The 18,368-nt window shown below is 41.4% G+C and overlaps 1 protein-coding gene across 3 annotated transcripts in view; it reads right to left on the bottom strand.

The window, feature by feature from the left end:
- Positions 1-15,156, bottom strand: part of LOC132391789 (multimerin-1-like) — a 70,782-nt gene extending 55,626 nt beyond the window's left edge. For all 3 annotated transcript variants that reach the window (XM_059965406.1, XM_059965407.1, XM_059965408.1), the window contains exons 1-2: positions 14,779-15,156; positions 970-1,089 (exon numbers count right to left, since the gene is read on the bottom strand). In XM_059965406.1, the coding sequence (XP_059821389.1) occupies positions 970-1,089; positions 14,779-15,095 (437 nt within the window). In that variant the 5' untranslated portion in view covers positions 15,096-15,156. The remainder of the gene's footprint in view (positions 1-969; positions 1,090-14,778) is intronic.
- Positions 15,157-18,368: the final 3,212 nt, after the last annotated feature.

The following is an 18,368-nucleotide window of genomic DNA, read 5'->3' as shown; positions in this document are numbered from 1 at the left end:
AATCCACCACAATGAAGTACCGCAGGTTTGTCATAAAACTCACATTTCCACATTTTGCTTTATCCGAATCAACAGTTCAGTTCATCCTATGAATCAAGAAGCCCAGAGGTCTGATCACCATACCTGGTATATTGGGAGGAAGCCTGTCACGATTACACATGGAACACAGCAATCTTTCATTGCCCTCCAACACAGCAATCTTGACCTCAGGTCCTCAGTTTTGTTTTCCATTGACAGCACATTTGCTGACAAGATGCTGGGTAGAGGGGGTCTCATTCTCTGTGTTTCAGCCAGGCTTGCAGCCCCTCCCTGCTTGCCGTGGTGATGTACCTTCATCCACTTAAAAATGTCACACCACTTACTAGAGAGTTAAGTCCACTAAGTCCTTCAGAAGATTGTGAAATCTGTAGCTTATTAAGTTGATTTAAAAGTACATTGCTTAAACAGAAATTACATGATGCAATTTGCAGTGACAGTAGGTCAAAAGAGGTATACTTAGAAGTATTGTTTATAGCCTACAGAACATCACCGTGGTTCATCACCGTGGCTTCCACCTTGCTCACATTATGGAAGCCCATCAGGGCTGTACGGGTTCCATGCAAGAGCATTCTTACTCCACCTTTTATCCTGCAGGTCTGTAAATTTGTTTCATCGTGTACTTATCCAGCTTCCTCATGACAGCACTCCCTAACCAACCCTGAACAATCATTCTAGATCCTAAGCACTCACTATATGAAATTATTTGTCATCACTTTTGTTTTTGTTTTGCTGTTTGCCCACCTTCCATAACTTCAAGTTCTGGTCCTTTTCACCAATGGGAAAAGCTTCTCTCTACCTATCTCTGACCTAACTACTCATGATGATAAACATCAGATCTTCTTGCAATCTTGGTATATGAGACTATGTCTTTGGATAAATTATAATATTTGAATGTATTGTACATTGATATTAACTAATAATGATGCATACCTGGGTAGGCAGCTCTTCATTTTCAAAATACATGACTTTGATGTTATCAATACATGGCTCTGCACGTTTTCTATCGTCACAGTAGGAGAGAGTCTTGTATGAACATAAGCACACCAGTTTCTGTAAAACAAGACCAGAGAGATTACTTTCAACCTGGATGGTAGGCAGTAAATGGAAACCCTCCTGTAGGCTTCACAACTACAATTACCTATGAAGGCAAGGTTATCAGAAGGTATGAAGATGTATGCCATTGTGTCAACCCTTGAGGGATGATGAGAAGGAACAGATTAATTGCAGAGGGACAAGTAATAATTCCAAGAATTTTGGCAGATGCTTGAAATCTTGAGCACGATATATAAAATGCAGGAGGAATTCAGCAAGTCAGACAGTATCTATGGAGGGAAATAAACAATCAAAGTTTCGGGCCAAGACCTTTCATCAGGACTCATGGAGACCAGCATGAGTTCCAAATGCCAAGTATGCCTGAGGTAAGTGTTAGAATGATTCCGTCACTAACTCTATTTCTTTACATTAGGCAATAATAACTAATATTCCTATAAATGCAGAAATTGGTCTCAGTGGTACTCTGATCTTCACAAAGTATTCTGTTTACTCTCCCCAATCACAGAGAATAAAAAAGATCTGCAAATTGACATGAACTTCAACCTTTTCCCACCTTTCTTGCTTATAAACCATTGAGAATATAAAAACATGATTGACTCAGTTGTACCTGGGCGTTTAACTAAGTCACAATTGCCACAAATCCAAACTAGCGCTGAATTTTTTCCATATGCAATGTTTCATTTTGTCATAATATCATCAGCCAATTCCATAGTTCTGAAAGTCCTAAAAAATAAATGTTTTAAAAAGTTGGCTTATTATACTTCAGTTTCTATTTTAGCCCAATGTATGTGTCCAGTCTTTATTTCACTTCTTGTAGTTTTTTTGTTGTTGTAATAAAATCAGGATTCTTTATAATTTTACAGATTTGTTGTCCTTGCAATATCTCTGACTGCTCAGGTAGTTAGATGACATTACTGTTACTGGGTGACATAGATAGTGACACTTCTCGTTTAGACTGATTTAGTCTTTGTGAGCCAATTTCTTCATCATCTCTTCACTTCTGACTGGTTCATCCATTCCAATTTGACTATATCCCAGCCGAATCAACTGGAGTAAACTCATTAAGTTTCCTTGATCTACGGGCTGTTCCCAGGGATGCACACGGAGACAAACATCTGGTGCTGCTGGCAGATCCTCAATTCGGCGAAGGAAGCTCTTTGGTCAGCCTGAAACTTGGTGGTCTACCAGCACATGGAGATGTCCGTGGCTGAATGCTGCCAGCTGGCTCATTCTCGCCTGCAGGATGCGCTCAAGCTTGGTGCAGCCATCGCGAAGGCCCGTTGGGGAATGACCACAGTTTAAGGTTTGTCACCCGCAGGAGTGGGAGGGATCGGGTGGGGAGGAGAATACCCCTCATCAGTGGTGTGGGTAGATGAATCAACATGGTGCCCCAGGAGTGGCTGGAAATGTATAGACTGTAAAGGAACTTCAGTAAAGAAATGAGAGTCAACGCCTGGTTTTTTTATTGTTAATATTTTTATTGTAAGTAAGTTTTTTAGTCCTTGACTGTGGTTTGAGAGTCAATGAATGATTTGTTGTAAACATCTTTAATTTGAATATGGACAGAGAGTCAACGCATAATTTATTGTAAATAGCTTTATTGAATAAAGACAGAGTCAACCAATGGTTTTTTTATGTAAGTAACTTTATTTTGTAATATTTCTCAATAAAGTATATTTTGGGAAAAAATTAAGTTTAAATGGGAAATTTGGTAGATTATCTTCTTGAAAATAATGAGTTCTGCAAAATTCAATTTAAGGTTAAGTTTTCAATTTAATTTTAAATTGTCCATTCCATCGCTGGCAAAGCCAACATTCATATGCCCTCCCTAACAGCACTGGAACATTGAATTTTGAACACAGAATATACAATAGTACAGCACTGTACATGCCCTGCAGCCCATAATGTTGTGCTAACCTATATAAGTTGACTCCATGATCAATATCACCCTCCCCTCCTTCACAGCCAAACCTTGCATTTTTCTTCAGCCATGTACATATCTAAGATTTTCTTGTGTCTGAATTGTATCAGCTTCTACCATGACTCCCAGAAGTGCCTTCCAGGCACCCATCAGCCAGCACTGTCTGTGTGAAGAACCTACCTCTGACGTCTCTTCTACTCGTTCATCCATTCACCTTAATAGTGTGGACTCTGGTATTGGTCATTGCCGCTATATCTACGCCTCTCATAACCTTATACCCCTCAATCAAATTGCCTTTCATCCTCCTTAGCTCCAAAGACAAAAGTCCTAGCCCACTCAACCTTTCCTCATAAGACTAATCCACGCCACATCCTAGTAAATCTCTTCAGCACCCTTTCTAAAACTTCCACATCCTTTCTATAACGAGGCAACTAGAACTGAACACAATGCTCCAAGTGTGATCTAACCAGCTTATTATAGATCTGTATATTATCGACGGTTCCTTAGGTTGTTATAGCTGGAGGAGGTAGTGGGTATAAATTCCCACTAGCTATTAAATGTTCCCAATGGCGTGTGTTTCAAATAGCTTCGGACAACCAAGTCCACCTCCTGACCTTCACAAGTGGCTTAGCTACTAAGCCCAGAAGAACTGTTTGTACTGACAGGAGAAAGGGCAAAGGTGGGTTACTGATGCCTTAAAACCAGTCACTTCGGGTGGAGGGGGATCGTCAGCCATTGTTCGAAACTCATGTAAGAGAAAAAAAACCCTGATCTCAATCCTTCACAATCTTGTAGTTAAACCCACTCATGGGAAAGGCCTTGGAAGTAAAACCTGGGGAAAGGTATGGAGCTGGTGTCCCTAAGGCAGTCCTACATCGAGTTCAATACTGACTGGCAACTCCTGCCAATCTGTACTGGTCTCAGCTGTTGCTTTGGATTCATCAGCTGTGACAAGAGGGGAGCTTGCTACATGGGCAACATCTGCCTCTCCATGTTGTACTGCCCTGGCTTGTGTGTTACATAGAGAGCTGAGATACAACATCCATGGTCCACTCCGAGCAAAGGAGGGCCTCATAGACCTGCAACATTACCCTGTGGCTCTTCAGCTCAGTCCCCTGACTAGAGGCTCAATGGCAGCGTAGTGGTTAGCACAATGCTAGTACACCTCGGGTTGTCAGAGTTTGTTTCTCAATTCCTGCATCCTCTGTAAGCAAGTTTGTACGTTCTTTCCCATGTGCGCATGTGTTTCCTCTGTGCACTCCAATTTCTTCACACAGTCCAAAGACCTATCGGAGAGTAGGTTAATTGGTCATCATAAATTGTCTCGTGATTAGGGTAGGGTTAATTTGATGGGCTGTTGGGTGGCACGCCTCGAAATGTCAATTCAGTGTTGTATCTCTAAATAAATAAATAATGAAGATTGGAGGAAAATACGGAGTGGAGTATGTCAGAGCTAAGTTCTTTACACGGAGAGTGGTGGGTGCCTGGAATGTCTTGCCAGGAGTGGTTGTAAAGGAGATATATTAGAGTCATTCAAGAGATTCTCCATCCTCATTTCTCTTGCTGACAATCTTAAATTTGTATCCAAGTCCAAGCATCAATTCTTCAGGGCCTGACAGAGTGCAGCCTTGGACTTTATGGAAAGATGGAGAAGAAATTACGGAGACCCTTGTGGAGGTATTTGTTTCATCATCAGCTGCTGGTGAAATTACAGAAGACTGGAGAGTGATAATGTTGTTCCATTGTCTAAAAAGGTTAGCATCAACAAGCCAGGGAACTGTAAATCCAGTTAGCCTAACATCAGTAGTGGAGAAGTTACTGAAGAGAATTCTAAGAGACAGGACCTACCAGCATATGGATAGACAGAGTGCAATTAGGAAGAGTTAGCATGGCTTTGTGTGGGGAATGTCATGCTTGATGAAACATAAAGGCAGATAAGGGTAGGGCAGAAGATGTTCTCCATTTGGACATCAGCAAGGCCTTTGACAAGGACTCACATGGTAGGTTGGACTGGAAGGTTTGATCCCATGGAATCCAGGGAGAGCGAGTTAAGTGGATTCAAACTTTGCTTATGGTAGAAGGCAGAGGTTGATGGTTGAAGGTTGTTTCTCAGAATGGAGGCCAGAGATTCGTAGTTTGGCATTTATGCATAAGGCTAGATCAGTAAGTTTTCAGATGACATGAAATTAGGAGGTGTTGTTAATAGTGTAGCAAATCAGTGTAGATCACAAAGGGAATCTTGATCAGTTAGGGAAGTGGGCTGAGGAATGGCATAAAGATTTCAATACAAACGAGTGTGAGGTGAAGCATTTTAGAAAGTGAAACAATATAGGACTTAAGCTATGAATTATACTATATCCACTCTATAGTGTAATGGAACAGAGGAACTTCAAAGTACAAGTGCATAGCTCATTGAAAGTTCTGGTAAAGGTGGACAAGATGGTAAAATAAAGTTCACAATCAAAATCAGTTATATAGTTACTAACATAAGTCATGAAAATTGTTTATTGGCGGCAGTACAATGCAGGCATAAGACATTAAGAAAGTTACAATAAAAATAAATAAATAAATGATGCAGAAGAGGAACACTGGGTTCATGGATGTTCGGAAGTCTGATGGCAGGGGGGAAGAAGCTGGTCCTAAAACATTGAGTCACCAGTCAGAGTATTGAGCATCATAGTTGTAATGTTATATTACAGTTGCATAAGTCATTGTGGAGGCCACTCGTGGAGCTCGGTGTACAGTTTTGGTCATCCTATTATAGGAAAGATGTGGTTAAACTCAAAAGAGCGCAGAAAAGATATGCAAGGATGTTACCGGGACAAGAGAGACTAAGTTATTGGGTGAGGTCCACCAGGCTAAGACCTTATTCCTTGGAACATAGGAGAATAAGGGGTGGTGACCTTACAGAAATATTTAAAATTGTGACAGACATAGATAAGATGGGCTGGGGTATTAACTCAGTTTCTCCTTCCACAGAGGTGGCCTGACCTGCTGAGTGTTTCCAAAGTTTACTGTATTTATTCCAGCATCTCAGCTCACGTAGATCTGGGAGATAGTGGAACATGATGGATAATCTTCCAGGACTCTCTCTTCAGATCACACCTTTGCTAGAAGTTTACAAATGCATGATATCCTTCTCTAGGAAAAGGAACAAGAGCTAGAAAGCCCAGACATCCAGTCTTAAGAGCAACATTTTTCCCCATTGCTATCAGACTCTTGAACCAATTGCCCCTTCCACGTCCCCTTCCCAGTGCTGCTGCCACATTGTCGGACTCTTAACTCTACATACACATCTTATGCCATTATTGTCACTTCAGCATTTCCTTATTCACTATCTCAAATTACTCTACATTTTGTTGTTTTTACATTCATCACTGCACTTATTGTTGGATTTATTATTAACATAAAAACTGTTTTCTCTGTGAGCTCACACAAATAAAGAATTTCAGTACCCCCTGGCGTATGATCATCTGAATCTAAATCCAAATCTAAACAGTTAAGATGTCTCCCACTGTTAGATAGCCTGTTATTGAGATCATATGACAGGCACATGAAGGTAAGCACTCAGAGAAGAGATAAGTAAAATGGTTTGACTAAAGCATTAATTTTCCAGCTGCAGGGACTGAGGAAGGAACGACTGAAGTGTTTCTGTTGTGTTCATATAACTATGGACCAGCAGGTGACAGCATTGTGCAGCACAACCCAGGTTCAATTGCCAGTAGAACACCAATAATGTACCATTAGAATAGTACATTATAGTTTCAGAAACACCAATATTTCACCATTGATTCGACGAAATGATGTCCCTCTCCGCTCACTGCGGCCTCAGTTCGCATACTTCATGTCAGCACACTGTGGCTCTATTGCTCACTCTTGCTTTAAACTTACCAGTTTCACTGGGAATGCTATTATGCTGCTGTACAACATCTAAAAAAAGGTGAAGTAAAAATGTGTTGTGCATATAATATCTTAATAATATTCAATGGTCCAGAACGTCTGCCAGTCAGATACCATCAAAGTGTCAATCTATCCAGAATATCAAAGAAACAAAGAAACTGCAGATTCTGGAGCTAAAATGTCCTGATGCAGTACTTTAACCTGAAACATCTACTATATCCTCTACATTTGAACCAGATGGTTTAGGATCATTGTCAGCACCGAATCCTTCACACAACAGATCATGGAAATCATAATTTTTTGGCATATCTCAAGGAATTCCAAAGCCAGAATTGTGAGATGAGAGTACAGTACCAAAGAGTTGTGGACCCAGTGCAGTCCATCATGAAAACCAGCCCCCCTTCCACAGACTCTGTCTACACTTCTCGCTGCCTTGGTAAAACAGCCAACACAATCAATTATCCATCCCTCCCCAGTCATTCCCTGCTTTCCTCCCTTCCATGAAGCAGAAATTTCAAAAGGTTGAAAACATGTACCATCAGGCTCAAGACAGCTTCTATCTCACTGTCTTAAGAACCTTGACCGGACCTCTTATGTGCTAAGTTTCTCATTTTTTTATTCTTTAAGTCTTTATTCTTCATTTGTCAGGGCATAGTTAATGCAGTGAGAATGGCTCCAGGGCTTTTTTGTGTTCTTTGTGTGAGGTGTGGGAATTCTGGGAGAGCTCTGGACTCTGTGATTACCACACTGGCACCAAGTACACCAAGCTGCAGCTCCTTAGCGAATGAGTTAAGGAACTGGAACTACAGCTCGATGATAGAAGCTGCAGGGAGGTATTCACCTCTGGGTTGCAGGAGGCAAGTAACAGGGTGACTGTCAGGAGAAGAAAGGGAAATGGGCAGCTGGTGGCCATTCCCCTCAATAATAAGTATACAACTCTGGATACTGTTGAGAGTGACAACCTATGGGGGTGGGGTTGTGAGCTGCTGTGGCAGCGTCTCTGGCACTGAGTCTGGTGCTGTGACTCAGAAGAGGAGAGAGGAGAAGAGGACTGCAGTGGTGAAAGGAGATTCCATAGTCAGCAGAACAGAGATGAGATTCTGTGGGCATGACAGAGACACTCGAATGGTATGTTGCCTCCCAAGTGCCAGGGTCAGGGATATCTCATATTGGGTCTACAGTCTCAAGGGGGAAGGTAAGCAGCCAGAAGATTTGGCACATATATCTCTGGATGCTGCCTGTGCCACATGCGATTTGGCAGGAACTGGTGCAGGGGTTCAGATTTATGGATCATTGGGTTCTCTTCTGTGGAAGGTATGACCTGTACAAAGGAAACAGGTAAAGCCTGAACCCAAGGGGGACCAATATCCTTGCGGGCAGCTTTGCTAGAGCTGTTCAGGAGGGTATAAACTAATTTGGCAGGTGGAGGGGAACCAGAGTGATGGGGCTGAGGATGAGGTAGTTGATTTATAAACAGAGGCAGTGTGTAGAGGGACTGCTAGCAAGGAGAGGCTGATGATTGGGCAAAATTGCAGTCAACAGGATGGGTTGCAATGTAAAAGTCAGACAAAATCGAAAAGGGTGAATACAGGACTGAAGGTGTTATACTTAAATGTGTGCAGTATACAGAATAAGGTAGATGGGCCTGCAGCACAATTACAGATTAGCGTGTATGTCGTTGTGGGCATCACGGAATCATGGCTAAAAGAAGATTACAGCTTGGAGCTTAACATCCAATGATACAAATTTTATCGAATGGACAGGCAGGTAGGCAGAGGTGTGGTTCTGTTGGTAAAAAATGAAATCAAATCATAGAAAGAGGTGCCATAGGGTCAGAAGGTGTAGAATTGTTCTGGGTAGAGCTAAGGAACTGCATGCCCAGAGGGCAATGTTATGATAGACGGGTGAACTTAAGAACATAAGAAATAGGAGCAAGAGTAGGCCGTCCGGCCCATCGAGCCTGCCCTGCCAATCAATAAGATCATGGCTGATCTGTCCGTAAACTCAGCTCCATCTACCTGCCTTTTCTCCATAACCCTTAATTCCCCTACTATGTAAAAACCTATCTAACTGTTTCTTAAATATATTTAGTGAAGAAGCCTCAACTGCTTCCCTGGTCAGAGAATCCCACAGATTCACCATTCTCTGGGAAAAACAGTTTCTCCTCATCTCCAACCTAAATCTTCTCCTTTGAATCTTGAGGCAATGTCCCCTAGCTCTAGACTCACCTATCAATGGAAACAACTTTCCCACTTCTATCTTATCTATCCCTTTCAAAATTTTGTGTGTTTCTATAAGATCCCCCCTCATTCATCTGAACTCCAGAGAGTATAGTCCCAGGTGACTCAACCTCTCCTCATAGGTTAATCCCTCCATCCCTAGAATCAACTTGGTGAACCTTCTCTGCACTGCCTCCAAAGCCAGTATATCCTTCCTCAAGTATGGAGACCAGAACTGCACAGAACTGATTTGAATATGCACGTAGATTAGGAAAATCGTGTTGGGTCTGGATCCCAAAAGGGGGAATTTCGAGAATGCCTATGAGATGTTTTATTTTAGAGAAGCTCATGTTTGAGCCTACTAGGGATCAGAAATTTTGGTCTGGGTATTGTGCATTGAACTGTAATTGATTAGAGAGTTTAAGGTAAAGGAATGCTTCGGGGACCACGATCATAATATTATAGAATTCACCATGCAATTTGAGAAGAAGCTGAGGTCAGATGCATTAGTACTACAGTGGAGTAAAGGGAATTACAGAGGCATGAGAGGAGCAAGCCAAAATTGTTTGGAAAAGAACACTGGCAGGGATGACAACAGAACAGCAATGACAGAAATTTCTTCAAGAAATTCAGAAGGCACAGGATCTTTACATCCCATAGTGGAAGAAGTATACTGAAGGTAGGATGACATAACCGTGGCTGACAGGAGAAGTCAAAGCCAACATAATAGCCAAAGAGAGAGCACATAGTAGTTTTTTGGGCCTCTATTCACTGGAATTCAGAAGAATGAGGGGTAACCTCATTGAAACCTATTGAATGTTGAAAGACGTCGATAGAGTGGATGCGGACAGGATGTTCCCTATGGTGGGGGAGTCTAAGAGCGAGCAGAGGACACAGCTTCAAAACAGAAGGTTGTCCTTTTAGAATGGAGATGAGGTATTTCTTTGGCCAGAAAAGGTGAATCTGTGGAATCCCATAAGACCATAGGACATAGGAGCAGAATTAGGCCATTTGGCCCATCAAGTCTGCTCCACCATTCAAACATGGCTGATCCTTTTTCTTATCTCATCCTCAACCCTAGTTCCTGGCCTTGTCCCCTTAACCTTCTCATCTAACCAAGAACCTATCAATCTCTGCCTTAAACACACTCAACGACCTGGCCTGCACAGCTGCATGTGGCAACAAATTCAACAAATCCACCACCCTTTGGCTAAAGAAATTTCTCTGCATCTCTATCCTGAGGCTGTACTCTCTTGTCCTAGACTCTCCCACCATGAGAAACATCCTTTCCACATCTACTCTGCTTAGGCCTTTCAACATTCGAAAGGTTTCAATGAGATCCTCCCTCATCCTTCTGAATTCCAATGAGTACAGATCCAGAGCAATCAAACATTCCTCATATGATAGCCCTTTCATTCCCGGAATCATCCTTGTGAACCTCCTCTGGACCCTCTCCAATGCCAGCACATCTTTTCTAAAATGAGGGGCTCAAAACTGTTCACAATACTCAAGGTGAGGCCTCACCAGTGCTTTATAAAGCCTCAGCATCACACCCCTGCTCTTGTATTCTAGACCTCTTGAAATGAATGCTAAGATTGCATTTACCTTCCTCACCACTGACTCAATCTGCAAGTTAACCTTCATGGTGTTCTGCATAAGGACTCCCAAGTCCCTCTGCATCTCAGATTTTTGGATATTCGCCCCATTTAGAAAACTACCATGTATTTTCCAACATCGTAGTTTATTTGCCACTTTCTTGCCCATTTTCCTAATCTGTCTAAGTCCTTCTGCAGCCTACCTGTTTCCTCAAAACTACCTGCCCCTCCACCAATCTTCGTATCATCTGTATTCTTGGCAACAAAGCCATCTATTCCATCATCTAAATCATTTATATCTCAAAACCAACCTATGCAGAACACCACTAGTCACTGGCAGCCAACCAGAAAGGGATCCTTTTTTCCCACTCGCTGCCTTCTACCAATCAGTCAATACCATGGGCTCTGAACTTGGTAAGCAGCCTCATGTGTGGCACCTTGTCAAAGGCCTTCTGAAAATTCAAATATACAACATCTACTACATGCCCTTAATCTATCCTACTTGTAATTTCCTCAAAGAATTCCAACAGGTTCATCAGGCGGGATTTTCCCTGAAGGAAAGTATGCTGACGTTGTACTATCTTGTCCTGTGTCGCCAAGAACTCCATCACCTACCTTATCCTTAACAATTGGCTCTAACATCTTCCCAAACACTGAAGTCAGGCTAACCGGTCTATAATTTCCCTTCTGTTGCCTTCTTCCTTTATTAAAGTGTGGAGTAAAACTTTTTTGCAATTTTCCAGTCCTCTGGCATCACACCAGAGTCCAATGATTTTTGAAAGATCATTTCTAATGCCACCACAATCTCTAACGCTACCTCTTTCAGAACCCTAGGGTGCAGTTCCTCTGGTCCGGGTGACTTATGTACCTTTAGGTCTTTCAGCTTTTTGAGCACCTTCTCTCTTGTAACAGTAACTGCATCCACTTCTCTTCCTTCACACACAACAACATCAGGCATACTGCTAGTGTCTTCCACAATGAAGACTGATGAAAAACACTCATTTAGTTCATCAGCCATCATCTTCTTTCCCCGTTATTATTTCTCATGCCTCATTTTCTAGAGGTCCTATATCCACACTCATTTCTCTTTTATTTTAACATGAAAAACTTATACTATCCACTTTGATATTATTTGCTAGCTTGCATTCATATTTCATCTTTTCCTTTTTAATGATTTTTTAATCGCTCTCTGTAGATTTTTTAAAATTTCCCAATCCTCTATCTTCCCACTAAATTTTGCTTTTACAATAGCTTTGACTTCCCTTGTCAGCCACAGTTGTACTATTTTATCATTTGAGTATTTCTTCAATTTTGAAATACATATGTCCTGCACCTTCCTCATTTTTCCCAGAAACACATGCTCTGCTGAAACACAGAAACACGGAACATGTGTTTCTCTGCAGAAACACATGTTCTGCTCACTTTGCCCAGAAACACATCAGCTGCTCTGCTGATATTCCTGCCAGCAGCTCCCTCCAATTTACTTTGGCCAATTCCTCTCTCATACCACTGTAATTTCCCTTACTCCACTGAAATGCTGCTACATCAGACTTTACTTTCTCCCTATCCTAAGAGTTCTTTTCCTTTAAGTTCCCTAATCGCCACCAGTTCATTACATAACACCCAATCCAGTATAGCTGATCACCTAGTAGGCTCACTGACAAACTGCTCTAAAAATGCCTTCAACAAACTCACTCTCTTGAGATCCATTACCAACCTGATTTTTCCAATTGATCTGCATGTTAAAATCTCTCATGACTACCATAGCATTGCCCTTTGACTTTCTTTTTCTATTTCCTGTTGTAACCTGTAGTCCACCTCCCAGCCACTGTTGGGAAGCCTGTATATCTGCCATCAACATCCTTTTACCCTTGCAGTTTCTTAACTCAACCCACAGGGATTCAACAATATCTTTCTACTGATTTGATGCCATTCTTTACCAGTTGATAAAACGTGTAACCTTGGACATTCAGCTCCCAACTACAACCATCCTTCAGCCACGATTCAGTGATGACCACAACATCATCCCTGGCAATCTGTAATATTGCAACAAGATCATCCACCTTATTTCTTAAACTGCTCGCATTTAGATACAATACCTTGAGTACCATGTCTGCTGTCCTTTCTGATGCTGCATCTCTAACGATCGTAGAGATCTGTTGACGCCGCTGATAAGCCACATACAATGCCACAGGCAGCAGTGGAGGCCAGGTCATTGGGTATATTTAAGGCTGCAGTTGATAGATTCTCGATTAGTTGGGGCGTGATAGGATACGGGTGAAGGCAGGAGATTTGGGCTGAGAGGGAAACTGGATCAGCCATGATGAATTGGTGGAGCAGACTCAACAGCCCAGTGTCCTAATGCTGCTTCTATGTCTTATGGTCTTAATGATGAACTCTTTGCATCACAACCTACCTCATTCTGATTTTGCACTTTACTATCTACTAGCACTGCACTTTTCTCTGTATTTGTAACATTTTCCTCTGCAGTCTGCTTTTGCTTTTCACTTGTACTACACAATTACATTGTTGTAATCAAATAATCTGTATGGATGACATGCTAAACAATTTTTTTGCTGCAGCTTGTATATGTGACAATAGTACCAATTTACCTAGTTACCCATCTACCAGTACCCTGATTTCAAATGGAATGATGAGCAACAAGGATAGGGGGGAAAGGGTTTTCCCCAGAAGAAGGTGCAGAACTTTCTGTCATTATGAAATAAATTTAATGTACATAATAAAGGGACGGCCCTTTAGAACAGCGATTGGGAGGAATTTCGTCAGCCAGATAGCAGTGAATCTGGGTAATTTGTTGCCACGGGAGGCTCTGGGGAACAAGGCATTGGATGTATTTCAGGTATAGAATAATAAATTCTTGATTGGTAAGGGGAGAAAGAGTTACAGAGAGAATGCTGGGGAATAAACAAAAAAATAAAATTAACAGTGATTGAATGGCAGAGCAGACTCAATGGGCTGAATGATCTAGTTCTGCTCTTGCATATGTATTATGGGCTTAGCTTCCGGTCTTATTGTTGAACCAGTCACCAGGTTCTCAGGACGGAAAGGTGTGTCACTTTGGAATAATGTACCAACTGGAAACCTACCAGTTTGTGTTCACTGTTCCATCATCGCTGACAAAAGTACTGATGTCTCAGTGCACTTTGTTCAAGGAGTCAAAATTGGTCTGGCTTCAAGCCACACTACACACTCAGAGTCATCTGGGTAGATGTAGCCTCTCACATTATTGAACTTGAAAAGCATATAGGATGAAACACAAAATACGTTTCTTATAAATGTGCACAACATGAATAATCAGACAGATAAAATATCATTGATCATTCATGCCATAATAGCAAAATAAATAGAAACCGCTTCTTTATTGATTAGTAGCCAAAGTTCTGACCATTATTAAGGAGACAACAGTTCGATTCTCATCATGGCAGCTGGGAAATTTAAACTGCCGTAAATTAATAAGTCAGGATTTTTTAAAAAAGAAAGCTAATTTTTTTAAGAAAGCTGACGTTTATAAAAAATCCATCATTTATTAATGATTTGCAGGAAAGGAAATCCCTTTTCATTACTCAGTCATCAGTACAATTGACTCCTATCTGCTTTCAGTTCAGAATAACCAGGGACAGGCATAAAATGATATTGCCAATATCATCCACATTGCATGAGTAAATGTACAGGAATCACAAAAAAGCTTCGTATGTCATACAATGAGTTTATGGCTCATCATTGTCAATAATCTTGTCTGATTCCTATAAGCATTGATTTCTTCAGTATCCTAGACTATTGATACCTGAACATTGGTATCTGCATAGAGGATAACTTAATACAGAAATTCCTCAAAAATACAGGCAGGTGATCATATGGAGATACAGACTATGACAGTATTTTATAGAATTGGTGTAAATGAGTAGTTAATGGTCAGCAATGACCCAATGAGCTAAAGGACCTGTTTCTGAACTGTATCTCTCCATGAGAGCCTCCAGTTCGATGAAGTAAAGAAATGATTACTATGATGTAAAAATGTAGTTATACTTACTTTCCCCTGGCTGTTTCAAAGTTTGACTTCCTGCTTCCAACCCTGCTGTATGAAAGAAGCTTTTGTTTATGGCTGAATTTATTCATTCCTCCCACAGCGTAATTTGCCTGTCGAAGAGATCTATTAGCAACAAGACAGTTGTTAGAAGATGAATTCCCAATCATCATCTCTTTGAGCCCAGTCTTTTTCCCTTGCTCCATCGCAAAGACATTGCTTCCATTCTCAGCTGTCTTGCCGGCACTGCTGTTTGTGTAAGGAACCACACAGCAAACTTTTGAAAGGCTGAAAATTAATCCAAAAACAACAAGGTCTTGCATTCCTACTGAAATGGAAATCACTGTCCTTCCCAGGGTAACAACTAGTCTGGTGCAGAGAACACTTGCCTGTGCCGACACAATGAAATCATTCCTTTAACAGCTTTATGTTGTCTCAGAAAGGAAATAGCATCCGTATTCTGGATGTGACAGAAGGAAACAGGGAGGCCCTTCCCAGGAAGCTCATGAAGAGAAAAAGTAAATGCAGTTTCCGTGAAGCTGGTGGAAATAGATTTTCCATTGATTTCGTAAGGGCAAGGAATTACATCTGTGTGTTGCATCAGAGTTCAAAGGTGAAGATATTTAATCATCAAATCAGAGAAATTCATATTCCCATGCTGGCCGTTAAATAGTTACACAATCTAATCCTACTTTCACAATGATCAAATGCAATATCCAGTCTAATCACAAATGAACATGCGAGGAATAGCAAGGTATGGATCATGGGCTGACAGATAGCTTTAATTTAATTTGGCATCATGGTCTGCACATACATCATGGGCTGAAGGGGGAAGGGCTGTTCCTGTGTTATTCTAATTTATGTTCTTAGTTCCCTATCTCATTCCTCCACCTTTCAGACCCACTAGCTACACAGCATGGAGAAGGAGTATTTGGGATGGCATTGAGCATTTTGAATTCATATATCATCAACCTGCAGAAGTCCTGTGTCGACAAAAAGGGGAGCAGTCAATCATTGTTTGTCGAACTGCTCTCCCTTCTACTTCATCAGCCTCTTGATGTTTTATCTGTGATCACTACATTGACCTAATCGCTCATCTCGGAACTCATAATGTAAGAGCGGAAGCAGCAGGTCATTTTCAATCCTAACAAATATTCCAAGAAGAAGACATTAACACGAGCTAGTAAATTCTAACTCTCCCTTGTGTTCTTGGTGAAGGAGTTCTTCACACTTTTCCTTCACTGCCCTCTAATCTTTCTTCCTTTAAATAAAACTTCTGGTGATCTTCCAAGTAAGGAAAATACAGAACATCGAAAAGTACAGCACAGGAACAGACCTTTCAGCCTAGATATTATGATGAAATAATTACACTAGTAAACAAATGGCTAACTCAACTAATCCTTTCTGACTACACAATATCTATATCTCTCCATTCTTTGCATATTCATTTACCTAGCTAAGAATATCTTAAATGCTTTCAGTGTATTTGTCTCCACTACTGCTCCTGGCAATGCATTCCAAGTATCCACTACACTGTGTCAAAAGCTAGTCCCACACATCTCCTTTGAACTTATTCCCTCTCACCTTATACTCATGCCCTTTCAATCCTGGGAAAAAGATTTGCCAGTTTACTCTATCTATGTCTCTCATAAAGCTATAGACTTTTGTCATGACTCCCCTCGACCTCTACTGCTCCGGAGAAAATAACGCAAGTTTGTCGAAACTCTCCTTATTGCACATACCCTCTGATTCAGCAGCATCCTGGGAAATCTCTTCTGCCCCTTCTCCAAAGCCTCCACATCCTTCAGTAATGGGGCAACCAGAAATGGAATATATCCTAGTCATAGAATTAGCATGGAACCTGGCCCATGCCAACAAGAAGCTAGTTGCATTTCCCTGGATTGACACAAATCCACAAGTCTTTCCGATCCATATACTGGTCCAAATGTCTCTTTACAATTGTACCTTTCTTTATATATGTCCTTTACTTTCACTCTTATCTACTGTACTCTGTGCAATATTTATCATGTCGTCACCTTGGAGAATGAAATGTTCCAAATCTAGGAAATAGATGTTTAGATGCATACAGCTATTCTGCATGGAAACAGGTCTATCAGCCAAATTTTTCCATGCTGACAAAACGATCTATCTAAGCTAGTCCTATTTGTCTACTTTTGGTCCACATTCATCTAAACCCTTCTTATCCATGTATTGCTACATATGTCAGAATCAGAATCAGACTGTCTCTTAAACCTTGTAATTTTACCCTCCCTTATGATTTAATCCGGCAGCTTGCTGCATTTACACACCACCCTCTGTGTGAAAAGCTTGCGCCTCATCTCTCCTTTAAATCTTTCCCTTCTCAACGTGATTCAGAACCCTCTTACTTTAGATTATCTTATCCTGTAAAAATTATGTTGACTATCTACCTCACGATGGCTATTAAATTTCACCCAAAGGTCAAAGGTGTCATTGTTAAGTATAAACCATTGGTGGTGGCATTTATCTTTGCAGGTTGTTATGAATATGCAGGAGAATGGAGGGATGGGGAGATGATGTAGGCAGAAGGGATTAAGCATTTAATTAGTTTGGCACAACATTGTAGCTGAAAGGCCTGTTCCTGTGCTGTAATGTTCTCTGTTCCAACTTGGATTCACAGTGAATGGGAAAAGATGAAGACTCCCACAGATTCAAGAGCAGTGAGGAGGCTCAGATAGACAGCTGAGCAAACTTTGGGGTGGTCAGTTCATTAGAGAACCTGCCTGCTTTTTATTTGTGTTGAAATTTGAAAAGAGCGAAGACAACTTCTGACCATTTGATGCCTTAACAATCAGTTTCTTTTCATATCGGTCCAAAATTATATTGTTTAGGTTGCATGGAGCTTCTAGACTTATGAGGAGCTCTCAGAAAAAATTGGCATGACACAACTATCATCTCTAGGTCACTATTGTTTTGAGATGTGGAATTTTCCATTTGACCCACATGACCTTTTACACTCTACTCAATATAAAATTGAGGGAGAGTGCTCTCTCTGCTGACATCTACTTCCTTAATCTGACTCTAGTTTAAGGGCGTGTGAAAATCCAGAATAGACTGTTTTATTCTGATGTTGTGTGTTAATATGCATTACCTGATGACCATTCATTGGCTCTTCCAGTGCTCATTTTAATTTTCAAACAGCAGCTAAATAAAGTTCTAATGGAAGGTCTAGAACATGAAATGTTACCTTGTGGCGACCCACTTCCCAGCACACTCGAACCGGCTCACAAAGCTGCGCGCGCCGGCATTGAGGCCGGTCCCAAAGAGGGCGCCAAGCCTGCTTCACCAGTAAGGGGAAAAGACCGTGCGCGGGACAGGACTGTGAATACGCGCCCCCTACAGCATTCCCGCCCGGGGAGGGCGGGATCAGGAAGGCTTTAAAGCGAGGCCGCGAAGCTTGAATAAATCTCTTTTTGCAACTGCAGCTCACTGACTCTATGTCGTTATTTCAGCGCTGCGTGTAGCACACCGCTACAATTGGCGACCCTGACGGCCTAAATGATATTTGGGCCGAAAATGAATGATGCAGCTTCACGCAGCTTCGTTAAAACTGCCAA

This window comes from Hypanus sabinus, chromosome 3 (genome assembly GCF_030144855.1).
Source record: "Hypanus sabinus isolate sHypSab1 chromosome 3, sHypSab1.hap1, whole genome shotgun sequence".
Lineage (NCBI taxonomy): Eukaryota > Metazoa > Chordata > Chondrichthyes > Myliobatiformes > Dasyatidae > Hypanus > Hypanus sabinus.
Note: the sequence above shows the minus strand (reverse complement) of the source record. Positions and strands in the feature narration are given on the sequence as shown.